The sequence below is a fragment of the Macrobrachium rosenbergii genome, chromosome 22 (genome assembly GCF_040412425.1).
Source record: "Macrobrachium rosenbergii isolate ZJJX-2024 chromosome 22, ASM4041242v1, whole genome shotgun sequence".
Taxonomy (NCBI): domain Eukaryota; kingdom Metazoa; phylum Arthropoda; class Malacostraca; order Decapoda; family Palaemonidae; genus Macrobrachium; species Macrobrachium rosenbergii.
In genome coordinates, this window is record NC_089762.1 from 25,838,391 (window position 1) to 25,865,890 (window position 27,500).

Here is a 27,500-nt window from a genome sequence, read left to right on the forward strand (position 1 = left end):
TTCTTAAGAAGAGGTTGGGGGGGGGATATCTTTCATATTATTATTATGGCAGTACAAGGAAATTTTTTGTGTTGTAAGGTTCTTTTTGGTTTTGATACAGTCTTTTTTGCCGCCTCTAATGCATTGTTTAATACAGTGTCAGGATACTTCAATTTCTTGCCTGTATTCCTTATCTTATCTGTTTCCTAGTCAATATATTCAGGGCTACATACACGTAATGCTCTTAAAAACATAGATGAAAACACTGATTTCTTAACCTTATTGCTTTGTCCGGAATAGAAATGCAAATATAGGAAGAAATATTAGCAGGTTTTCTATACACACTATATTTAAACTCTTTACTATTTCTTCGTATGAGGACATCCAAAAAGGGTAAGCGCCCATCATTTTCCATTTCCATAGTGAATTTAACTGATGGTACTAAATGATTTAACTTGGCAAAAAAGTTATTTACATCTTCGTTCCGTGGCCATACACAAATTATGTCGTCAACTTACCTAAACCATGTTACATTGCGTGGAATTATGTTGTTTAGTATTTTCTTTTAAAAAAATTCCATATATAAAATACTTAACACTGGGGATAGAGGGTTTCCCATTGCCATACAAAATTTTGTGAGTAAAATTTACCATTAAATTCAAATCTACATTCTTAAGAAAATGGGATATCCAGCTGTGTGTTCTCTGATAATTCCGATAAAAACTCCAGCAGATCATCAGTTGGCATCTTTGTGAATAGAGATACAAAATCAAAACTCGCAAGCCTGGATTCACTACTAATCTGTACACTGTTCAGTCTATTTATCAGGTCCACATTATTCTTGATATTGGCATTTGAGATAGTACCTACCAATGGGTTGAGGATATCCACTAGGTACTTCGCTAGATTGTAAGATGCGGAACCAACTGAGCTGATAATTGAACTGGCAGGAAAGTTTTGTTTTGTGGGCTTTTATTGTACCATACATACACGGTAGCGATGGAGAGGTCACACACAACTTCTTTATAAGGCTTTCGTTACCTTTTAACAAGTTTTTCACTTTCCTGTTGAAACCGCTATTCACATTGTCTAACGGGTTCTTATTTAATTCTTTACAAGTGCTATTTGTCATGTGTATATTTTTATCTTTTTTCAGTTCACTGACAGCAACAATAAATCTTTTGGGGACGTTTCTGGTGTCTGATTTTTTCATACTTCCATAAATCACTCCCTCAACCCATTGGTAGGTACCATCTCAAATGCCAATATCAAGAATAATGTGGACCTGATAAATAAACTAAATAGTGTACAGATTAATAGTGAATCCAGGCCTGTGAGTGTCGGTTTAGCATCACTATTCACAAAGGTGCCAATTGATGATGATCTGCTAGAGTTTTTATCGTCAGTGCCTTGGAAACAAAGTCGAAACCGGTCAGGACCTACACTCCGTCCCTTATTTTTCTCCTGTAGTAATTTGTGATAAATGAACCACGTACAAAAAGTTATTATAATCATCATATATATATGTATATATGTATATAATATATATATATCTATCTATCTATCTATATATATGTATATAAAGTCAATAAGTTGCGTAGTTAGTGGGGTATGTAACTGCCTACAAGGTTTGATTAGCCGTTTTGTAACAAACTATCACTCAGGAAGGCATAGGTAACACCTTAATCATTTCGAATATTTACCATGTCATGGAACTACAGTTGACTCTAGTCTAGTGTCTCCGCAAAAATTAGGAAATATATCATTCAATGATAATACAAAGCAAAATTTAGCCCAAAGCACTTCTTATATGTACGATGATGCTTGAGATCCTTTGTTTTGCTCTTGTAACATCGCTGCCCGGTTGTCAACTGCGTGGATTGCGATCTCTTTATCTTGGCAAAACTGCTAAAAGACTTAGCTGGAAGATATCAGTTTGTCCGTCTTTATTACCTTGGTTTCAAAAATGAACTACTATAGACTTTAGGGCCTACGCTTTTACAGTTGCATATCCTTAGGTTCATTATTGCTTAAAACACAAAGCTGTGGAAGAATCTCATAGCAGGGGTATGAATACAGATGATCTTACCTGCAAGAGAGACAGTAATGTTATTTGGCAGATTCAAGTCACTTTGCCTCAATTTTTATGAAGTTTTTTTAAAATGCTGTGTCACTGTGCACAGCTCTATTTGTTTATTTGTATTTTTTGTTTCCATCTGTGTTGTATCTAATTTTGTTCTCTTGGGCCTGATTTCCGATTTTGTGACATCGGAGCATTCCGTTCCGTGGAAGCTCGCTTATTGAGTTAATTACCTTTTTCGGTGTTGCATAAATGCTGATGGCGACAATTTGTCGCATTGATTTTAACAACGATGATATATATGTTTGTTTGCATGCGTAGCTGAGGTATTTGTTATAATAAATGAAGAACGTGACTTATAGGCAGTAATTGAAGTTCATGTGAAAAGAAGCCTTGGGAAAATAATTGAACTAGCATGTTTAGTCGCCAATTTTTATGTATGTAATCGACTATAAAGTTTGCTTAATCTTAATTTTCTTAGATCATGCAGCAAACAAATAAATTATCTTACAGCACAAATTTTAGATACGAGGAAAGAACAATAATTGCAGTATATTTTCTCAGTAAAATGCACATATTTGCATAACACTTTACGACTGATTTCTTGTAGGAATGATAGATATTTGTAGCACATGTTAAAGGAGCTCTCACCAATGGGAAGAGGTGTCAATAAAACTAGCAAAAACAGTTAACTGCAAATCAATCTTAAAAGTAAATTTCTAAGTCGAGCGTACGTTAGTTTTTAGAATATATACAAGTTAAGATCTATGGGAATAGGATATAGTTACTCTTCGGGATTCCTCCTCCATGTAAACTCGTAAACGTCATTGGTGGTATAGTTTCATTGCGTCTAACACATTATTAGCTGTTGCAAAAACCGATTGAAAAATTGATGTTAACTGCACAAATAGGAAATTTATCATTAAAATACCGTTGACACACACGTTAAATTTAGATTAATGCAATGAAAAACGTAGAAAAAATGTTGAACTATGCATGATAACGGTCACATGACAGATGCGCTGTAAGTTGAATTAAGCTTCGAATGCTTGAAAACTCTACTGCTAAAATGTAAATGTTGGAATATATAAAAATGATACGAGTAATTTTGTAATACTGGGGTACAAGAGTATTTTGTATGGGAGAACGCGGTAAAAATGGTACTCAACAATTGATTTTACAACTGTGATGACGGTGACGTTTGAGGAGTTTAGGAATCAGCGATGACCGAATCGTGGAGAGAAAGACATAATTTGGCAAAAGTTCTTCCTTTTTGTAACCGCTTTGTAATGGGATTCAATTCAAATCGTTTTACAGGTGTCGTGAGATCTCAGTGATGTTGTGACAGTATTTTCATACACCTTGAATGACCCTTAACTTAGCCAGTTTCTGAAATATGGACTTAAAATGAGGTATGAACAGACATCTAACACTTCTTTGCCGTCTGTGAGTGTTTATAGTGTAGCCGCGGCCAACAAGTCTGGAATTTTAATTATCAGTCAGTCACACTTGTATACTTTTGGAATAAAAATCTTGAAACTTTTCAAACAAAAACCTTGACACTTTTCAAACAAAAACCTTGAAAATTATCAAGAAAAATACTTGAAACTCTTCAAACAAAAACCTAGAAACCTATAAAGTAAAAACCATGAAACTTTTCAAACAAAAACCGTGAAACTTATCAAACAGAAACTTTGAAACTTATCAAGCAAAATCCTTGAAAACCTCCAAGCAAAAACATTGAAACTTATCAAACGATAACGTATGAAACGAAAACCTTGAAGTTATCAAACAAAAATCTTGAAACTTGACAAACGATAACGTATCAAACAAAACAAAAACCCTGAAACTTATTAAACGATAACGTATCAAACGAAAACCTTGAAATTTATCAAACGATAACGTATCAAACAAAAACCTGGAAACGTATCACACTTTAGTGAATTTTTTTTCTGTTAGAGGCCACTTATAAAAAAAGTCATTTCACATGACTTTGATTTTCAGTGTTGTACATTTAGTAGAATGCCTTGTAGAGAAATACGTGCTTGATGAATGTTGGGAAATTTCTTGGGGTTCACATTAAGGTACAATAAACCCTGGGGTTTGACTTAATGGCCACATGACTTTGTAAAGTCCGCTCGAAAGGTACTAGACTAAGTAACGTAAACCTCTGTTGATTCTGGAAGTTGAGTCTAGGCTTTACATGTTTGCATTGGTCATCTTTTACCTAATTGATAATTCACATTCGAAATATGGCCGCGTATACAGTGCATTCGACTATTCAATATGTTTAAAGTAAGAGATAAACGAACAAAATTTATGAGTTTTCCTCAACAAAAAATTTCAATGCATCTCCGTGACTGGACAGAAAATTAGCCTTCAATCTTGTCAGTGATCGGAACCTAGAGAGAAACTTGTTCTGCTAAATTTTGATGCTAATAAATAAAACTTAAAAGAGAGGGGCGGTGAGCGGGGAAGGAATAGATCACACTTTTCTCCTTTAATATTCCATGTATTTGAACTTTATCATTCTAAGGTACAAGTATTAGGTATAGGTAAAACATTGCTGTGAGTTTTTAAATGCAGTATGACTAACAGATAAATCTTGCCGAGAATAAATTGTTCTTACCCTCTGCTTGCCAGGTTACAAAAAATGTGTAAAACAGCAAATTTGTTTGCTTTAATTTTTGGAATATGATGCTCTCATCTGCAACGCTGGGTGACAGGCTGGAAAGTGAAGAAATTTCAAAGATAACTGATATGATAAGAGTCGAGATTGAGATGGTATGGGCATTTGGTAAGGATGAGAGAAGGAGGAAGGAGAGAAGAGGGCTTGGGTAGGTCAAGAGAGAGGCAAAGGATTAAATGGAGTGAAAAAGTGAAGGAAGATTTGGAGGTGAATGGTTTAGTGGAGGAAGATTGCGTTCGCTAGGAACAGCTGGAAAATGCGCATCAAGGCAACCGACCCACCAGCACAAGGGTGAAGGAGCAAGCGCTCATCTGCAACTACACGTAACCGAATTGGCACAAAGCAAACCCCTTTTCGTCACAGAATGCATCCCAAAGGCCATAAAGACCATTCAGGTAGCCACAGTTCCCTCGAGGTTCCAGGTCTGACCAAGTGTCGCCCGGCACGAGCTCTTGAGTGGAAACCCATTTTAGTTCTCGTATTCCTACCCATGGCATAGCACCTGAAAAGAGAGAAAATTGCGTAAAGCAGGGCAGGAGTTGAGCATCTGTGTAACAAGTTCAAAAAGTTGAACCGTAGTTCATATTGATTAAGGCAAAAAATAAAGATATTCATATTCTCTAGTATGGGAATTGTATAATGACCAGGAATGGAAACCCCGTTTTATGTTACTAATTACCATAACCCATGATTGAAGTAAAGTGATCCATGATGGTGACAGCATCCTTTTTGGTGAAGTTTTCAAGAAGCCTCATTTCGAATCCACTGCACGTAGATCGTGCTTCATTCCAAGACAGTTTGGTAAGGAGAGGGAAAATGCAACCAAGTTCACCGCTGTATAGGGACGGTTGTTCACATTCTGTAACATCAAACGATCATCTCTTTATCGTCCGCAAAATACCATATTAAAACAAGTATCATTTCTACATAGTCCACGGAAATAGGTGAGAATATACGTCATCAAGACAGTATATAAGCGTAAAGGTTTGGAGGTGACTTTACGCTGTATCATATTGACATGTATAGTGCCACAGAACATCCGGGGATAATATTTTTTTTCAGAGCTGTGCGTAAACTTTAGATAAATTAGTTGATGTTAGTAACATAAACGATAGAATATATTATTATTATTATTATTATTATTATTATTATTATTATTATTATTATTATTATTATTATTATTATTATTATTATTATTATTATTCATAAATATAGTAAGGGAACCAGGAATAATGTTAGTAGTATCGATATGAAATACCAGTACAGTATGTAAAAAACAAACGTGCGAGAAGATAGAATTGATGTAGATATCAATAAAACATATAAAGAAATCGAATTGGTTTGAGGCCAAAGGTCAACACCAGATTATTACACCCTTTAGCGCCTCACCTCGCTTATGGGCTACCCTGAGACAAGGACCTCGTATATGGCCAGTATAATCTAAAACTTACCAAATAGTCATTGACCTTCGGAAGATAGATGGTCGTTTGCAGGTGTTTGAACAACTTTGGATACCAGCATCAGCCATTCATAGCCTGTTTCCTAAGCAAGGTAGGGTGTGTCCTCAACTGCACCGGTTATTGAAATCTCATAGCTGAGAGTACACTTATTTTTGTTAACTTTGAATGTGGGTTTTATGTAATGCTTTATTATTTACTGTGAAAATGGGGAAAGTGCACATATTTCAGTTTGAAGTTCTCAGATTTAAATGAAATCGTAACAACAACCCGGAAAATTTCTGGATTGCTTTACTGGGGTTTAATATGAATCGCGACCATAACTCGAATCTTTGTCATACTGTGAAACTTTCGGCGTAAGTACGGTACATAAGCCTCCACTGGTTGTCCAAGAATGTATCTGGGCATGATTCGCACATGTAACGAGTTGGCTTGTGGTAACATTTCGAAACTAGCGTAATAATCGTGCCTTCACCTGCCGTGCTCTGGGAATGCTACGTGCAGGTGTGACGGTTCTCGGGCTGTCTAATACGACAGTCACTCATTCAATAAAGGCGTCCACCTGCTGAAGATGCGCTTCTCTTTCTTCTTCATTGGCTCACATTCTGCTTTTCTTTGTTCATCCATTTGTTCACGTTCTTCTCTCTCCTGTTACTAATTTTGCTCACGCCGAGTCATTTTGTGTCTTCATTTTGCTCATACTCTGCTGTCTTTGTTAGCACTTTATTTCAAGTAGTTTTAGTTAACCTTGTCAGATCTGCTATTTCTGCTACTTCGATTCATTGGCTGCTTCTGAGGAATGGAATTGTTGTCACTGCATCCCTTTATCCTGCTGTATTTCTTTTATGCAGAAATAAAATGAATTTAAGGGTTAATATAAGTGTTTTTTGTGTGCAAAAGACAATAACACAGCAGTGCTAATGAGACAGTGATCATTATAAAGAATACAAGACAGTAAGATGTGATGCATAACAGAGGCGCAGAACTACAGTGTACTATTTCGCTGAGTTATGACCAAGATGAACGACTTGCGGTGTCATTTCAGTGCATGTATTTGTACTTGGCTATTGGGAAGCATACCAAGTAAGCGAAGTGGCAGAAGCGTGGTTGATGAACTGGCAACACTTGATGCGTTATCGATGCATTATCACCTTGGGAACCATAGAATCATATCGCTTGGTGTTGAACGTTTAAGCTACGCAATATCGGAACATTTGCAACCTCCATTAAACAAAGCACATCATCCTGAGTGTCAGACCTTGTTTTTGTTAACAATACGTAGCTGGCCTATTCTGGTACTGAATTACTGCAAGACTACAAGTTACAAATATACTCTGAACTATAGGTACATTGGTCAGCGTGATTAAAATTGCTAAAGAGCTTCTCCGAACCTTGATGCTTAAGATGGAGTTGCTGGTCACTATCGAAGAATTTTGACCCTAATTTGTATAGAAAAAAAAGAAATATTACACTTAAAGTGATAAAAAGTGAAAGAAAATGGAAGCAGCAAGAAAAACTGACTGTGGTCTTTAACTAAAAGAACTTATTTTAGAATGAACATTCTACCTCATTTGACTTCATTAAAATGTAGAGCTTTAAATTTTTTGTTAAAAGAGATACGGGATGCCCAGAAAAGTTAATCCGGGCTTTGCTCTAAAATCTGGCAAAGAAAAAATAAAATCTTCAACGGCTGTAAGTCAGTAACTACAGCGATATTTGTGGTCATTGTCGAGTTATTTAACACGGGAATTTCTTCACCATTTGTATCATATCAAGAAATGGAATTGTGAATTTTGTTGTGCTGAACTGTGTATCATTACTATCTATAATGTACGCTTATCTTCATAGAGTTGGCCAGAAAGGACATTAACCAGGACAGCAACCTCCCACAAAGTAAAATGAGGGTTTCTGCATTAAGTTCTAGAGAAATGGCTCTCACTTGTTCAGTCATTAAAGAAAACACAGACAAGTTACCTTCACAGGAACCATCTTCTTTCTTAAACGCTTCCAGGCAAGTACATTCGTAGCTTCCTTCCGTGTTGGAACACGCTCTGCCAGGGTTGCACGTGAAGTTCCCCTCCAGACACTCATTTATATCTGAGGCAAAAGGGTAAGATGTAAAAAACAGAGAAGCGTCTCCGCAATGGAATTATTTCGAGGGTAAACTTTCCTGTGCTGTTAGCATACTTATTCACATATTTCCTCCTCTTGTCAAATGTATTTTATTTCGCTGCTCTAGTTATTGCTTTAGTGTATAATGATGAGCTTGAGGAAATTTTCATTTTTATCTTTCATTTCATTGATTTTAAAATGCATAGTGAATGACACTAGTTAACTCTATGTACTAATGTATTGTCATTAATTCAGATCTAAAAAAAAAATTAAAATAGATAAATATATTTCCTCACAAAATTATCTAATTTTTTGTAATACCACAATGTCCCATTAGTTTGTACAAGCATTACCAGCCAGTGAGCATGAGATTCAAAGCACTATAGCGTCCATAATTGCGGCTAGTGATCGCCAAAATGAGTTTCCTTAATACCTTAATGGAGGAGGTTACAGATTTCAAAGATGTTAAATATCTCCAGATAGTATAAACTGACAAATTAATTTTTTTCAACTTAGCCGCTTTGTCATCCATATCATAAGTCTTCAAACTGGCTTTATCCAGCGAAATTAAAGTTCACATTATTGTTACTGAATGTCATGTTTTCATGAAGCAGTATCATATCATAGTCAAAGGTAATAAATTTACCTACTCGTGGGTATGAATCAAGTTCTTGATTCAGATAAAAGAATGCGATAATTCATCTTTCATGTTAAATGGCTGTGAGGTTTCTAGAAGACCGGGTTGAATTACCTTGACAAGATCCGTCTACCTTCCTGTATCCTTCCCCACAGGCGCACTCGTATCCTCCTTTTGTGTTGATACACGTCTTGCCAGATTCGCAAACGAAACTTTTCTCTGAACATTCATCTACATCTGCAATGGAAACGATTTATTAATTTCATGAAACCTAAACTTGAGTATATTATAATCAGTGCATGACGAGGCGATTTCATTAGTAATTACTATCATAAATTACATGTAATGTTTATATTAACTCTTAAATCTATGCTTAACATTTAAATATTTCGTTATCTGACGATCAAATATGGACATCGCTATAGATTCTGGATACCTTACAGAATGTTACATTTTCTAAAACTTTGGAGCAAAAGATTTCACAGCAGTTGAGTTCACAATTCATCTTATGATCACATAGAAAGCTCCATCTCATTATTTTGTTTATTCGTTTACACTTCGTAAAAATTTAAGGATTTGCTTATTGACGCACAAGAATAAAGGGGAATAAATTCCTACATACTTCGGGAAAATCGTATCCCATCATCTTTTGAAACGCTTTCTTCTTATCTTTCTGTGAAATAGATTATTCCTTAGTCTGGGCCTATATGCAGCCATGCATATTTGGATCTGCTTAGGTATATTTTAAACCTTACCTTCACATTCGTATCCATTGCCAAGAAATCCAGGCGGGCATCTGCAACCGTAACCAAATATTCGGTCGGTACAAATGGCATCTGGACTGCAACCATGGTCACCCGAGAGGCATTCATCTGTCGTGGTGGAACTTTAGATATTATCGTCAAGATGTTATTTTATCACAGAAATCATTTTGCATACCGATACAAGAATATAGATACTGAAAATCAGAAAAAGCACTTAGAACTTTGCAGCAATGTAAAATCTAAAATCAGAACTAATACAGTCAAGTTAGGTTTAACACAGCAGACGCAAAAATTGAGCGAAGTAATGAAACGATTCAACGTATGGCAGTAAAGTAACAACTTAAATGACTGGAATTCTTACGCGAAATATGGAAAACATTTAAAGCATTGTGGCAAAAAAAAAAAAATGTTCAGAGGAGCACTGGAAGCATTTAATCTCGTACTACAAAGTAAATCAAGAAAATTAGATTACAGGCTTACAGAAACCATACAACTCAATGCGGTTAGCAAGATGGGAATGACTTCACTTCTTCAGTAACATCTGAAAAAGGTGTCAAGTTCTTAAGGAAAATTTTTGTATGGTGAGGCTCCGACCTTGCCCTAAATGTGTTGAAAATCACAAATCAAGTGAATGTGCTAGCAACATCTTCAACTGTGAAAATTGCGTAAAGAAAGGTCATAGTGATACTAAACGTAAAACATATGGTGGCAATAAGTGCACAGTTCATAAAGAATGTGTGTCAAAGGTGAAAAATAATACGGATCATGGCTTTGACTAATAATCTTCTGTGCAATTTAATACAAGAAGGAAGCAAATTTAAAAAAAGAGCTAAAGACTCTCCTATTCTGCGGGAGCTACGATACTGACGAGAAAACAATGAAGGACAATTATAAACTATAAGAAGCACCTTATTTTGAAAACGCAAGGGCCCGCCAGAGAGGGAATTATCCCTGTGGAGGGCTGTACATGAAACCAAACAAAGTGAAAGTGAATACAAATGAAAATCTAGAGGGAGAAATTCAGAAAATAACAGAGAGGAACGAAATAGGGATAAAAACAAAGGAAATGGCTGAATACGTTAATATTTTTTTTTTTTTTTTTTTTTTTTTACAATCTAAGAAGTGTAAAAATTCAGTCTCAGGTCAGACAGGGCAAAGGTTCGTTATTGAATCCTGTCAATGATACAGATTTTCGGTAAACTATTAATTTACGCTACCTATTAGAGACGCGCTCTGCATGGCATCTAGTTGCTGCTCCTTGGCACACAGCTGGCTCTCCATACGATGCGCTGGAATGGGGAAAATTCTGCGGTGTAAAGTTTATCTTTGGTGAAACCACCAGATGCGTTACGATAATGGTACTTTGAAATCTCTGCAGTTTCAAACAGTAACGCACTTTCGTGACAATATTTTTAATTTTGAACTGAATCCAAAGTCATCTAGGATAACATTAGCTACATGTACAACACTATTAATTTCAAAATTCTCTCTCTCTCTCTCTCTCTCTCTCTCTCTCTCTCTCTCTCTCTCTCTCTCTCTCTCTCTCTCTCTCTCTCTCTCTCTCTCTCTCTCTCTCTCTCTCTCAGTTTGAAATCATAAACGTACCTTCGACTTTTTCCAGGATGGAATTTTGAGCCTCTGCAAGAAAGAGAAGAAACTATAACAAGACACACTTTATTTTTCAAGACTTTAAATCTAAGATGAAAACTGTTTTCTTTGGCAACTATTTCTTCATAAGCCGAAGTTTTGCCGAGTTTGACTCTTGCAATACTGGCTGAATGAATATTTTATTTAATTAAGTTTTCGAAAAAGTGATAATTATCTTACACTACATAAAAGATGTGGAACAGAACTGATTCAGTATTAATAACAATAATAAAAAACAAGTAAATAAATGATCATAACTTACTTTCTAACGCTACTAGCCTGTTTTGCTGGTCTGAAAAAGAAAAAATAAAGCTTCTGTAAGATGCGTTGATTAAAAGAGAGAGTACAACGATACATAACCATTAAGCCGTTACTGATTTTAATCTTTTTAATACATTTTGTCCATCGAATGATACAGGTTTTTTTTTTTCTAGAAAGATAAGGGAAACACTACAACGTTTGTATCGTCCCCAAAAAAATATGTTGAAATATTTTGTCAGATTAAGCTTTCAAATGAAAAAATTAAGTTAAGTATATTTTAGTTTAACCAGCCCACTGAACTGGTTAACAACTCTCCTAGGGCTGGCCCGAAGGATTAGATTTATTTTACGTGGCTAAGAACCAACTGGTTACCTAGCAACGGGACCTACAGCCTATTGTGGAATCCGAACCACAGTATGACGAGAAATTAATTTCTGTTACCAGAAATAAACTCCTCTAATTCCTCATTGGCCGCTCGGAGAGTCGAGCGCTGGGCCAACAGCGCGCTACTTTCAAATGAAGAAAAGTCCTTTTGATGCATAGTGTCTTTTCCCATTTAAACTTTTAAATATTCTGTACCCTCTGATTTGCTCCTCCGTTCGGTGTTTAGGACGAGCATTGAGCTACAAATATGTGATTGATTGTATTAGATAGATATATATTACCTAAGCCACTGAAGTTGTTGGGCGGCATTCTATTGTATAGAAACTGGTAATTTGTGTTAATACACTTAACTCAAGAATTCTGGTCGCACTTAGGAAACTTTATCAAGAAAATTTCCGGACTACCATGAATAGGAGTTGATTTATTTCTTAAGGTAATGAATGAAGTATTGCCTATCATGGTGACTGAAAGTATGTTTTGTGTGCCAGTTACATTCAGGAATTTCCTGTGTTTGTTCGCCACTAGGTGCTAGGTTAATCATGAATTGCTAGAATTTAAATGGGACAACACACACAAACGCGTCTTGAAGGGAGCCCACAGATTTTTTTTTTTACCTGTTAGGCTTCTGTGGAAAAATATTTCCCCTTCATTCTGTTGTGATATTTTTTTTTTATCTAGTTGGTTAGGGAGTATTCCCAACCATTTGATAAGGGACAGACAAGGTTAGTTTATATTTATAAATGTATCAGCTTTTTTGTGGGATATTTTTGTCAGAGTTTTATATGTTCATTTCTTTTCTTTTTTTTTGTATTATCATTGGCTTTCTTGTGTATTCTGGTATCACTTGATTTCGTTCTCCTTTTAAATTAATTTTCACGTTTTGAATCTTCATAAACTGATTTTCGACTGTACGATTTTAAAGTTAACTTTCTGATTTTTTATAATTTTATCCAATTTATGTTGGCATTGATGAATCGATTTAGTTCCAGTACTTTAGCTTTAAGATTAGTGTATATCACCTGCTTTTTTTTTTTCAAATCTTAGTCTTCACGTTTTTCTTCATTGTACTCGTCTGTGGAAACATACTGAAGCCACCTGTTTGATATACTGTGGTACTTATCCCCCTTTTTAGTACTCTAACTACTAACTAAATCAATTCCATTTCTTCCTGTCTAACTTTAAGTACTTTTTTCCTCTTCTACCGACCTTCATCTTTTGTTGATATACGTTTTTACCAATCCTTTCGTGTCGTTGTTCTCTTCGAGCTTTTCTTTCGGTTGTGGCATACGCCTGTAGACGTTTTCTTGAAATATTGCCAATCTTCTCTCCGTTATCTGTACTTGGCGCTCGGCCATGTGTTCAGGCTCGTTCATTCTTTGTTCCAGTGAACTTTGGTAATTTCTTTCCCCTTTTAGTTCACCTCTGTTCTATAAATATTCGTTTTTCTTGCACGAAGGGTCGGGGCCCCATTCAACCAAGTGAATATATACAAGATTTTCGTGCTAGTAATTTCTCTGTCCTTTCTTCTTTAGCAAGTCTTTTATTATTCCTTATGTGCCTATAAGTCACGAATCCATCATTGTTCGCCACTCTGTCAGACATTTTTCGTGCGAAACGCTGTTTGTAGTGATCCCTTTAGAATCTTACACTTAGTTTCCTTCCCCCTCTCCCCCGGCCCCAGCTCTCTCTCTCTCTCTCTCTCTCTCTCTCTCTCTCTCTCTCTCTCTCTCTCTCTCTCTCTCCAGCAGTCAGATCGATTTTTTTGTGTCATTTGTGGGGTGATTCCCAATAGCATTCCACTGGGTCCTTTTCCAAAGGAACAGAGAGGTTTTCACCTTCAACCGGACCGTAAAAATGAAAGGCTCGATAGAAAAAAAAAATCACCTTATGCTACGCCATACTGATGCAGCAGGGAAAGACTCTGCCATGGATGCTTGAACCCACCTGATAAAGCAACAAATCCTTCCACCAGGGTAAATTGGCACTGGGAAGTAGAAGGGGAGGGTGTCTTTGTTAATTCGATAACAAAGGTATCTTGGAACAAATCCTTCAGTGATTTAAACAAAATAAACTCCAGACATGTTCACATAAAAACAACATTCTTGTGATTCATTTGGGAGGCTGATCATTCAGTTATTCCCTGGCAAGCAACAGCAACAGATGACCAATATAACCACAACAAACCAGATTGGTCAAGTTGCCAGGAAATCCAGCAGGAGTCGAATGTGGAACATTTGTCTATGGAAAATTTTGGCTCAGTTTCACTCCTCCAGACGATATGGGTAATAGCCCTCATAAAGCTTAGAGGTTTCAAGTGTATTTTTACCATTATAAAACGCTTTGGTAAACAGGTAAATCGTCTGATTTATCCCCAAGTTAACTGAACGTAACTATTCGCCGTAGTCTTTAACAATGATAAATATGATAACAATTATGCAAACGAAATATTAAGTACATTTCAGGAATGTTTTTCTCACAATGCCACAGATGCTGTGTGAAAGTCACAAACGTGAGTGTCAATCCGTTTGATCAGTCTTCCATACAGATTAATGCTCTCCTCCACGTATTGTGATTCATTCAGGCTACACAGTCATAACTGAAAAAGTAAACACCGCTCTTGCAGCAACGGGACTACTTTGGGCTCTCATTTCCCTTCTTGGTTGCTACAGTACACGAAAATAAACTGAATTACAAGTCACTTACTAGTTATATAAGAAAATGAGTACTGCGATACGAAAATCGACTCGGCCAGTCATTATTTTTCTAGACTTTATTTCTGTAAGTGTATACATGCTTTACTCATTTAGCAAGACGGTTAATTTTATTGTATATTCGATGAATCCTATATTTTGTCAATAATTTCAGCCTGATGATAAGGTTATATACCTAACAAGCTTACATCATAAAATGTTCTGCCTGGCCTTGGCAATATTACTCGTCATCAAATTGAGATTTTCAGGTAGCCGCCCTATTACTAAGACTACACACACACACACACACACACACACACACATGTATATATATATTCTGCTGGTTATTTTTACCTCTTAATCTCGGTTTCCTTGAACGTTTTGGATAAACCCATCGCTCACTATAGGCCTAAATCCAGTGGGGAATAAATGAAGAGGGTGTCCCCTCCGTGGTGGGATTCGAACCTATTCACTTACTGTTAGAGCAAGGACATGCTAACTCATTGTGTTGCAAAGGGAGATATAAGTCTCTTTCACCCTATTCTTACATATATCTGTCGAATTCAGATACACTGTACTAGAGCTTTAGACTTACCGTCACCATCGTATTAGCGTTTTAGTAGTGATTGCTTTATATGTTGAAATATGAATATAAATTTTACAATTCATGTTTAAAATCAAGTCACAATGCTCTGTAAAATTCTCCATATCCTCACACTCTTTGGAGAGATTATATATATATATATATATATATATATATATATATATATATATATATATATATATATATATATATATATATATATATATATATATATATATATATATATATATATATATATATATATATATATATATATACAGTATATATATGTATGTATATGTATGTGTGTGTATATGAGTGTACTTGTTTGTACCTGAAATTATTGACCTTCATAAGCGCCGGGTTTCTATGTAAGTTACTTTGATAGTAGGTTATCATGCGAACTCAAGACGGTGAATAATGTGGAAACACTTCGTGTCACACACAAGTAACGCAAGTTCACAAAGAAAACAAGACAATAACAGTGAGTCGTACCTTCAAGCTTCTTCAGGACGTTCTCTAAAGCACCGATTAAGCTCTGAAAAACTTTGACGTCCATCACTTGCGTTTGCTGAGAAACAGTGGACTTGCAAATCACTACAGCGAGAAACAATATTGGGAGAAAGCACTGCATTTTGAATGTGTAAAAGCAAATTCCATCACAGTATCACCACGTCTTTCCTTCACTTCCCCTCTCTTGCTATCTTTCTCTCTTTCTCTCTCTCTCTCTCTCTCTCTCTTACTTCTCTGCTCAAGGTCTTAGGACTGTTGTTAAGAGTCCGCGTCTCCTAAAACAAGGCAATTCGTTGTTGCCTTGGGAGAGTTGCTACGTCACGATTATATTTATGTAAAGAACCTACCGCACGCGAATGGATTCTTAGGTGATGGATGCGTTTGTGTCCATGGCTGCTAGTTCTGATTCAGTCCGATGAGATGCCTAAACATTCTAATTGGAGAAAAAAACTTGAGATTGAAACAAATGTGTGAATATGACAACCATAGCCACACAATGGTCCTATGTATTGCATCATTCACAAGCCAACGTATAGCTTTCTCGGCCTAAGTACTCAGCAACAAAATTAGATATATTCTCATGAACTTTTTGTACTAAGTGATGATATCAGAACTTGATGGCTTTAAACACGCGGTCTTTAATTCTTATTTCACAAAGCTGAACTTTGCAGTTGGTTTATAAAAGCATCGACTCATAGTCTATAAGCGCAAAGAAGAGTCGAACAGGCAGTCAAGTACCCTATGCCCGATAAAAACAAGAAAAAGGAGCAAGATTGAAGAAACGTGGGTCCTAACCACATAGGAAGTGATCGAACTCCTTTCTAAAGGAAGAAAAGTTTTAAGTCAGGAAGAGCAGGAGCAGGAAGATAATTCCAAAACTTGGCAGTAGAAGGAGAGAAACAATCACTGAACCGGGTAATCTGAGGATTCCGATTCCCTCAGAATAAATGTGGAAAGGTGGACTGACAGGTGCTACGAGGGTGCCGAGAGGTGTGCGAAGTCCTTCCTTGAATTCAACAGAACATTGACCAAAATAGTGCTGAGAGAGAGAGAGAGAGAGAGAGAGAGAGAGAGAGAGAGAGAGAGAGAAAGAAATATGAAAAGATATAGTTCACTGATCAAATAAATTGCCTCAAATTCAGTCCTACTAAGGAAGAAAACAAAATGAAAATGACCACAAACAAGAGAACAATAATCCAGTACGAAGAATAAGTGCAACAGGAAGCTTTAACAGCGGAGAAAGGAGAGAAGAATTCACAACATTAAAATTGTACACTGATTTTTTAGAGGTAGATTCAGCCGTTTGAACAAAGTTATCTCGTCGTGTTAAAAGCAACCTATAGCCACCCAAAATACGAGTAGAAGTGAGAGGTTCACTTAAATAGCCATAAAAACTAATGGACAGAAGGGGAGAGGAAACAGAAATAGGAAGAAACTACACTGGGGATACTGGATTTGACAGTTACACGATTCACATTTTTGCCATTTTTGTGGGACGACGGGGCAAGCGAGTGACCGTGAATAATTGAACTGACTGGCATCAGCCGAAATTATCTTTAAAAGGACAATTTCCTCTTAGATAGCTATATCAGCAAGACAACTGAATAGCAGCATCGCGTGGATTTTGCACAAACAACAACAGGGCTTTGGACTTCATTTTAAAGTGTAATTATTATCACATACAATTTGGGCACTTATCCCCAGAAGCTAAATCAGACTAGTTAGAACCTTCTGAATAAACAAAGATGCCCTGGAGTTGCAGAGATTAATATCTTTACAAGAGCACACTGGACATAATAGGCACCTTTAAATGGCAACAAAACACGTAAACAGCTCCGCTCCCCATTCTCTCTCTCTCTCTCTCTCTCTCTCTCTCTCTCTCTCTCTCTCTCTCTCTCTCTCTCTCTTTCTTTCTCCAATTTCTCCAATTAAAGATTTAAAAACCCCAGGTATAAACTCATGCTGTAAAAATCATTAACATGAAATTTATTAACTTTACTGAGAACTAAGGACTGGAACGGGCATGAAATAAAAATTATTTGTTCAAATGTATTCTTCCTTAACAGCTTTAATTGGGAGAGAACATATGGAGACCAAAAAACGAACATCTTGACTCCTTTTATCACAGGACCAGGAAGTTAATCAACATTTTTAATACTGTCCATTTCTTTTTCCATATCTGTGTACATCATATAAATAATCTCTGGGCTATACCTTTTTTTTCCACATTTACCAGGGGTCAGGACTATAGAAATGTTAGCCAAAGTACAGGTTTTCTTGTGTTATTTTGTTTTTTAGGCCTGTTAATTACACACACACATATATACGTACATTTTGTATATTACTGTGTGTATGTACTATGTATATATGTATATTCTGGTCATGCTGATAGACTATATCCAGTTAAAAGCTTTGGCTAAAATACAGAGTGAAGTTACCTTGTATTAGCAACTAGCTGTTGGTCACCTCTAGGTAAGGTGTATAACCTGTAAGCCTCGCTTACTAGGATAAAACTCCATTGCACTGAGAAAAGCTATTAGACCGGAGGCTAAAGGTCTTCGCCCTCGAAATCAAAGTCACAGTTGTGGAGGTATTAGGGTGGCAGAGGAGGATTCTAGACCTATCTTTGTAGAAGCTGCATAGGCCCACTCACTGGTTTTATGATATATCTTTCCACTGAATTAGGTGGTTCCTGCCAAGGCAAACTCACCAAAGGCCTATGTGTAATCTCCATTGCTACGAATGAGATATAATAATAGCCACTCAATCCTGTTGAAGATCTGGTAGTGCGAATATTCACTCTTCTGTGATTTACACAGTTTAAGTTTCATCACTTTCAAGGGTTCAAGCTTCATAGAGTCTAATGAATGTTGGGTCACCATAATGGCCAATTTAAATATATATCCTCACCCTAGTATTGCCCGTTAGACAACATGGTTTGCTGGACGTTGGTCGCCCCGTACACATGTGATTTGTATGACCCACAAGAGGGAGCTGGGACATAGTGAAGACCAATGTGGCTAAAATCCTAAATATAACTACTACAACAGAGCGATTGCTACTGCCACTACTCCTGCACCTTATTCACGATTGAGGTTTTCAGCATTATGTCTTAGTATATTGTTACAGTGTATTGTTCTGTGTGAAACTGTATGTACTTTTCCAGGGTAGAAATAAGAAAGTTACCGTAATCTGACAACAATAACAAATGCTAGCATGGGACCTAGCACCTTCATCCCAAAAAGTCTTGGTGAGAACCAAAAGGTTTAATATCTTCTGGAGCCACTCTCTCTAAAGGAAAAAGGATGTTTCCCCTTTTGGAAGGGGCAACGCTGTAAGGCTACAGAATTTCGGTTCTTAGCAATTCATCAAGGTTGAGGTTGTTAGTCCACCTTTTTTTTTTATCAACACTTTAGTTCAGGCTGGTTTCTATTTAAGGGTGGGTTGGGAAGATCGAACAGTGGACTTAGTACATGCGACGCCAGTTCTCTATTACTGAATCCTGACACACACAAACACACACACACACACACACACACACACACACACACACATATATATATATATATATATATATATATATATATATATATAATTCATATAGGAAAGCATAATGAATGGTAGGTAAGAAATGCTAAATACGTATGCTTGCATGCATGAACACATGGTTACACACCTGCATAACTGTATATATTTATAAATAAATAAATATATATATATATATATATATATATATATATATGTGTGTGTGTGTGTGTGTGTGTGTACACACATATATATATATATATATATATATATATATATATATATATATATATATATATATATATATATATATATATATATAAGTAATGCGTGTGTGTAACCATGTGTTCATGCTTGCAAGCAAACATATTTGGCATTTCTTACCTGCCATTCATTCTGCTTTCCTAGGGCAGATTCTATTCGGAATTATCCTTTTTTAAAATATTAAAAAACCAAGTTTCTAGTCTCTCGTCATTTAGGTTTGTACAGAAACAACTCCACTTTCATCATAATAACATCATAAATACAACGTCAAATCTCCGAGGAAGGCGCTTATGCATTTGATTCGTAGAAGCTGATGCTTCCATGAAGAGGAAGCTCTCCTGCATGGCTGGCTTACGGTTCATTTTCAAAACTGTACCCTGTGTTCCGTTTCAGTATGTTTCAGTGTCATTCAGTATATCAGTTATTCTCCTAAACAGGAAATGTGACCTGCTCGTTCAGCAACGTGGTTATTGACCTTGCGTCCCTGGCGTTCAGCACTTCCGATCACACGTTCATTCACAACGGTAAGACGAAAAGCAGAAATGGGTGGAAGCAGGAATCTTACAATGGCAATATTAGCCCCTTCATTTCTGCCTTTTCTAAAATATTCTTTTCTTAAAAGTAGTTATTCTTCTGACATTGACCTTCCTTCCTTTCAGTTGAAGTCTATATATTTTTGGAAAACTAATCGACCGTTCATGTTTCATTACTTATTGTTTACAACTATGTTAATATGTAGGGTCCACCGCTCTTGCCTCTTCACTGCTGCATTTTAACAATATTATATCAAACCACTTAGGTTTTTTTAAGGGGCAAGGCATCAGCATTTTCAGGTTACTGCCCAGGGATCAATATTTCCCGACACATTTTGCTAAAACGTTCTTCTAATGAACGATATCTTAAGAGATTATTTCCAAAGCATTTGTTGTTGCAGTTTCTCAACCAACTCAAGAGTCAGTTTCATCAGTGGTGACGACAGCAGCTACAACACAAGGTGAAACAACATCAAGTTCTACAACATCTAGTCCTGCAACATCAAGTTCTACAACATCTAGTTCTACAACATCTAGTTCCACAATATCAGGTCCTACAACATCAAGTCCTACAGCATCTAGTTCTACAGCAACAACAACAACCATCTACGAGTGCAACATCAGCTACACTTACAAGTAGGCCGTCGTAATCAATATCATGAAATTTAAACGAATATCGTTAATACTTTCGGTAATAATATTTTCTTGCAAATGTCAGCTCATATTTCTCCGAAAATTAATGATCTATTTTTTTCTCTCTGTATTTCCCATTACCCTCTTTTACTCCTTTCAAATGAACACAATTTTCTTTGGAAGCTTGAATTTCAGGTCAGTGGCCCCAGTGGGCTTGTCCCGTGTGAATAGGGTTCATCTTTAGAATAATAATAATCATAATTTTATCAAACGGTGTGATAAAAGGCACTTGCCTGGCCTTGATACTTCCAAGTATTCATTTCTTTTAAAATAATCTGTCAATACCCTTAGGCTGAATCAAGCAGAAACAAATCAAATGGTTTGAAAGTATAAAAATTTCTTGTGTAAAACTGACAGATTATCGCACATATACGCCCACGTGTTACAGACTTCCTGTCCAGATATCAAGGTGGAGAAGGTTTATAAGAGAACCTGAATTGGACATGAATATGTACCATAGTGTCGAAATCAGTTCTTATGTTTTCGGACAGCTTTGTTGATTTAGTATCATCCACGTGCAATCCATAGATGCAAAGGTTCGAATCCTGGATAGGGTAGATGTGCTTATACATACATGACTTTGGGTGTAAGTTATTCCTAAGGTTAAGTGAATTCCATATTAATGTGCTATGTGTAGCTTAATATTTGAAAGCATCAATAAAATTTTGCTTTAATAAAATCCTCTTTGTAGTAGGGGGGAGGAGATAGTGCCATCAGTGGACATCACGCAGCACTTAGGGCATTACTCAAGGTTCTTTGCCGCGTCCTTTCAGCCCTTAACTACAACCTCTTTCATTCCTTTTATTGTACCTCCGTTCATATTCTCTTTCTTCCATCTTACTTTCCACTCTCTCCTAACAATTTTTTCATGGTGCAACTGCGAGGTTTTCCTTCTGTTACACTTTGAAAACCTCCTTTACTCTCAATGTTCCTTTCAGCGCTGAATGACCTCATAGGTCCCAGTGCTTGGCCTTTGACCTAAATGTTACATTCTAATTCCAATTAAAGTCCCCGCTATGTCCCGTCTCAACATTTTAACTAATTTGGCTTCCTACATAAGCGTTGTCTAATATACCGCATGTTATGAACTTATATTCAGTTATCATGGCAAAAATGGGATAATTTTGATCCTAAATACAAAACCTGAATTCCACAGGAATAATGTCCTCACAGAATCGAGATCAATTCTTATCTCTTGATTGGTGAATGGATAGCGTTCGTCACCTGTTATCCGTAAAGGGATAGGTTCGAATCCTGGTCAGGGTAGATGCAATTACCACTTGTGATTCCCTTTGTGCTTGTAAGTTATTCCAAACGTAGAGTGAATTCGATATAAATGTGCTAATTGCGGCTTCATATTTAAAAGTATATATATATATATATATATATATATATATATATATATATATATATATATATATATATATATATATATATATACATATATATTGTCATATGCGTATCAAGTACCTGGTTATTACACAACTAATCTCAAGATTCAAAATATACCTCACTTCAGCCAGATACCTGAACTCTCATAACATTAATTGTTACGACTGAGTACTCTAAAGGTAACAGTGATCCCTTAAGAAAAAACTTATTTATCAATCACTTGAAAAATTAAACTAAGTTCAAAAATTAAACTAGAAATCTTCTAGAGTAAAAGGGCATCACTCCATCAAAAAACTCTGTTTCCCTGGTCTTAATTCACTTTAGCAAAACTAAAAGAACAAAACATGTTTATCACTTTGCCTTACGCACACACAATCAATCCTATTCACTGGTGATCAATAAATGAAACACTGTTTTCTAAAAATGTTAAATACAAAAATTTATTTTCAGATTCAAAGTTTATAACTAAATTCACAATTAATTAGAATTCACAATCTGAAAAAATTTACTATTAGTTGAAAATAACACAAAACTGAATGAATTCTTGAATTAAATTGTGAAACAAAACTCAGTTTATCAGGAATTTAAATTAATCAAGATAAAATTTAAACTATCAAGAATTACTTTTAAAAAGAAAATCTCAATAAATGAAATCAAGTATGCAATGTTAAATTAAGTATGCAATGTTAAATTAAGTATGCAATGTTAAATTACCAAGAAATATTTACAATGCTATGTAAATAAATTTACATCACAAACATAAAAAATGTGAAAATATAAAGAAATTGTAAATAGAAAAACACACAAAAATACACGTAAGATTTATCAATAATTGTTTTGTTCAAAATTTCCTAACTTATCACACCATAACCTCTAACTTATCATACCATGGTATCAATAAGTAAAATTTCACGTTACCTAACAACTTGTAAAACCTCTGTAAATCACTTAAGCTTTGTTAATACACACTTTTTACCAGGCGCCGTTACTAACCAAATAACTTTGCTAAATTCAGATCTCAAAAGTTAATGTTAAAAGTGACCACAAAATTTACGTTAAAAGTAATCTCTTCATAATTAGGAATGAGAGAGAGAGAGAGAGAGATGGAACCAAATCGACTGGTCTCAGAAATCAGAATGAAACAAATTTTAGGATTCCAGTAATCCGTGAAACAATTACATGATGTCATTAAAGCATTTTGGGTAATTAGATACAAAAGTTCTAGAACAGAAAATTAAAGCGTTTTGTGCGAGATACAATGGAGAAGCTTCTAGAAGGAAAGTTACGTCATCCCAGCAAAACGTTTTGAACGCATCTTACAAAACATGACGTAATTGATCAGGACACGTATTCTTTCTCGCAAAGTGGCGTACGTGACTCAAACAACGCATGCAACAACATGAAATCACTCGTCTTGAGCCCGTATGGGACGAATTGGCGTTTGTTTTGCAAATCTGTCATCGCTAACCAAAACAAAGGTTCCCTCTTATCTCAACTGATGACAACTGAAATTTTTATCGACACACACACGTGTTCACATACTACGCTTTTACCAAGAAAGATATTCGTTCTAAATTAGTTACTATTAAAATTATAACAACAATTCTAAATTACACAAGTAATCATTAGTACTTTTGAGATCTGATGTCAAACTAAATATGACACTTCAACAACCATTATCATTAAACATAACACATGAAAAAAAAAATAAATATGTCAATATTATAGGAGGATATACCCAAGGCAAATCATGAAAATATATATATATATATATATATATATATATATATATATATATATATATATATATACATTAACATATATGTGTGTAGTGAAGACTCTCCGACCGGCCAGTGAAGAATTAGAGGAATTTATTTTTGGTGATAGAAATTCATTTCTCGTCATACCGTGGTTCGGATTCCACAATAAGCTGTAGGTCCCGTTGCTAGGTAACGCTGTTGGTTCTTCAAAAAATAAATCTAATGTTCGGAAGTCTATTAATCAGCTCATTGGTATGAAAATTAAGATATACTTAACTTTTTTGACAGCGCGTATGTAGTGTATTAATTCTTAGTAATATTTTGATGTTGAGCTATTAATGATTTCCTTTGATCGTCATTGATATACAGTACATTTCATATTGTTTTTTATTTTATTCTTTTGTCCCTCTAACGCTGCATGTGGTTCATTAAGTCTTCTGAATCTAAAACTATAACCTTACAAATATTAAGTTTTTTTTAATTCATCTAGGATAGGTTTCGTAGCTAAATGAGCACCCAAAATACCCTAGATCTTGCATCATACATGATACAGAGTTTTGGCAATGACGTAGGCATTGATTGCGTCCGTATACGTATATGAATTAATAGCAGAACGAAAAATATTGTATGAATTAATACAGGTATGCTTGTGCATGCAGCCATGCGTTCTCTCCTGCACAAAACGTAATAATGTATATGTTTAATTATTGCTCAGTTGTGCGATATTCTAAATACTTTCATGTCAAAGGGATGAACATTTTTATCGACAGGTAGAAGCACTACTTCGTCCTCCAGTACTGCCTCCAGCACTACACGTACTACTTCAACAAGCACGACCTCCACAACAACTACAACCACCCCAGGTAAAAGCAGAGGAAAGTTATTGAAGCTTTCGTCACAGTTTTCTTAACATGGATAGTGAAGCATTGAGGTGCTTCTCGATTTTACAGGTTGCCGCAGCGTACGCTGATTATCCTTCAAATTTTTATGTAGAAGTCTATTAAGTCTGAATGAAAGATATTCTGACAGATTTAAAGTAAATAATGTTAAAAACATCGCTGGCCACACTCAAGTTTTTTACATCCCCTTATACATTGTAATTAAATTAACGATATGTTTATTGTTTGCAAAGGCAACAGAGAGAAAGATTTACGGCATTAATAAATGAATCAGTGCTATCAGAAAGTGAAGTACTTGAAAGTTTTGGTGAAAAATCCCAAGAAACAGGAAGACGAGTTTGCCTATATTACACAGTGGAATGTCTTTGTTTTGACGTCAAGTGAAGGAAGTGACGCATGGTACTAAAAGTCTGGTTCGTGTACTCTGGTGCATTTTGGTCGATCCAGGTAAGTTTATGCTCTCTTGAGCCATGTCATCTAAGGGAAAAGGCTTTTAGTTATATGAAAATACATATTCACGTATAGAATATCTTATATATGTTATATTAAAATGCAAATGACCTTTCATGAGTATCAAAGAAACTCATTGCGTGGTTTTGCTTAACAAGTACTCTGGCTTGTAAAAGACTTTCAGAGCCGTATTTTGGATTTGCACAACATACGAGTTTCATTTAAAAGAAGAAACATTGATATTCTATTCTTAAAGCTTTTCAATCGCTTTCCATAATAGTTCATTGAATATAATCAATATTAGGACTGACGCCGTAGGAGATAGTGCCGTCAGTGCACCTCATTCAGTGCACTGTAAGCATCACTTAAAGTTCTTTGCAGCGTGCCTTCGGCCCCTAGCTGCAATCCCTTTCGTTTCTTTTACTGCACCTCTTTTCATATTCTCTTTCTTCCATCTTACTTTCCAACCTCTCCTAATAATTGATTCATAGTGCAACTGCGAGGTTTTCTTGTTACACCTGTAAAACCTTTTACAGTAAATTTCTGTTTCAGCGCTGAATGACTTCATAGGTCCCAGTGCTTGGCCTTTGGCCTGAATTCTGTATTCAATATTAGGATTGCGAGTTCGGAAATATTAAGGACTCCCGAAGTGATGTGACTTTTCATCTGTACTTAAATGTGTTAAGAATTATGAAAGGATATGGATTTCAGCATGAAAACAGCGGTCTTTAGTGACCACAGGGATAGCCTGATTGTCTATCCCGGTCGGGGTTCTTTCTCTGTTTCTATGTTCTCCCCTTTTTTCCCAGTCCTCATTATTGAGGTCTCTTCTCAATTACTCTCTACTTCCGTATACATCAGTTTGGGCGATTAAAACCGGTGCACAGGAGTTATACTTCAACACTATAGGTTTTATGAGCATTAAGAACTCATTAAAAAGTTTCTAGAGATATCAAGTAATCCTGAAACACAAGATCATTATATTTATAGCCACCGAGGTAAGACTCAGCTCGAGGTACAAAATGTACAAAAGGAAAATTTGATTTATGAGGCGGGGCAGTGAGTTTTGTCGCATAGATGACATTAGTCGGTATTTCAGTTCCTGGGAAACGGTCTCTGCACAAATTCCCATTGCTTTTGGCAATTTAATGAAGGCAGCATGGTGGTGAAATGATCAAATTCTCCATTGCCTGATCTTTCAATGATTGTGCTGAAAGACGTTGCGAACTATATCTAGATCCCAAAACATATAAATTTTCCATGTGATCACGCATTCACAGTTCAATCGATCATCTTGAGCGTATATTTGCCAAGACAAATGTACTGCGCCAAAATAAGAGTGGAAGCAATATACAGTATCTCATATCACCTTGATCACATATTTTATGGCTTAATAAAAAAAAACACACACACACACGTTTGGTCATCTAAACATATATACCCTGCTCCCTTTGATTTACTCATGATGGACAGGATCAAATTCTTTCATGAAAATATAGATATATTTTTCCTTATCCCAGTCAGATTCCATTACTTGTGAGGCATTCTCACTTCCGCTTCCTACAGCAAAATACGAATTTTCATTCTAATACTGGACCTTGTTGAAATGAAGAAGGTATCAAAAATATCTCATTTTGAATGACAATTACTTTCTTTTCTTTCCCGCGCAGTGACAAATTGCAATTGGTATTGGGATCCATTTAACGGCCACTGCTATAACCAGTTTGGGTCTGGACAGTGGACGATCGATTTAGACTGGAATGGTGCGTTCCAATCTTGTGATATGTATCATAACTACCTGGTCAAGATTTCAAGTGCTGAGGAGCTAGCTTTCATCAACAGTAAGTAAAATGATGCAGTGCCTTGCTACTTACATATTTCACGTACCTTTGAGTGAAATAATATAGGTACCTATAAAATTGATTGAAGGTGATATATGTAATAATGAGCCAAATACTCCGAAGAATTATGACGGATCTCAGCAAAATTATCTGTGAAGTTCGTTGTATTTACTCATGACTAAATATTTAATTACCATCGATATCTTCTTACCGAATTTGGTAAAATTCTCAAATGAATCTAGTTCAAGATAGTGACTGAGTCTGAACACTAACAAGATTTGCGGGGGTTGCTTTGCATGACCTTAGGTTAGCAAAGCGCGTTGTCCGCTACCTGCAAAGCGAATTAA

At 35.9% G+C, this 27,500-nt stretch overlaps 2 protein-coding genes across 3 annotated transcripts in view; one reads left to right on the forward strand and one right to left on the reverse strand.

Moving 5' to 3' along the window:
- LOC136850681 (uncharacterized) overlaps positions 1 to 27,500 on the forward strand; it is a 210,535-nt gene that overhangs the window by 173,960 nt on the left and 9,075 nt on the right. For both annotated transcript variants that reach the window (XM_067124478.1, XM_067124479.1), the window contains 4 exons: positions 20,023 to 20,109; positions 20,520 to 20,754; positions 24,734 to 24,826; positions 26,983 to 27,153. In XM_067124478.1, coding sequence (XP_066980579.1) covers positions 20,023 to 20,109; positions 20,520 to 20,754; positions 24,734 to 24,737 — 326 coding nt within the window. In that variant the 3' untranslated portion in view covers positions 24,738 to 24,826; positions 26,983 to 27,153. The remainder of the gene's footprint in view (positions 1 to 20,022; positions 20,110 to 20,519; positions 20,755 to 24,733; positions 24,827 to 26,982; positions 27,154 to 27,500) is intronic.
- On the reverse strand, positions 4,551 to 16,072 carry LOC136850679 (uncharacterized). The gene is made up of 9 exons (XM_067124474.1): positions 15,779 to 16,072; positions 11,628 to 11,657; positions 11,324 to 11,356; positions 10,936 to 11,007; positions 9,710 to 9,826; positions 9,069 to 9,191; positions 8,180 to 8,302; positions 5,428 to 5,607; positions 4,551 to 5,250 (listed from the first exon to the last, which is right to left on the reverse strand). The coding sequence occupies exons 1-9, from the start codon at positions 15,915 to 15,917 to the stop codon at positions 5,066 to 5,068; spliced, it is 1,002 nt and encodes a 333-aa protein (XP_066980575.1). The 5' UTR covers positions 15,918 to 16,072; the 3' UTR covers positions 4,551 to 5,065.

Excerpts from the sequence above, each read along its gene's own strand:
- LOC136850679 (XM_067124474.1), bottom strand. The coding sequence starts at position 15,917 with ATGCAGTGCTTTCTCCCAATATTGTTTCTCGCTGTAGTGATTTGCAAG. Across the intron at positions 11,357-11,627 it reads CAGGCTAGTAGCGTTAGAAA|AGGCTCAAAATTCCATCCTG; the intron begins GTAAGTTATGAT and ends TCTTTCTTGCAG. Across the intron at positions 8,303-9,068 it reads GGTAGACGGATCTTGTCAAG|ATATAAATGAGTGTCTGGAG; the intron begins GTAATTCAACCC and ends CTTTTGCCTCAG.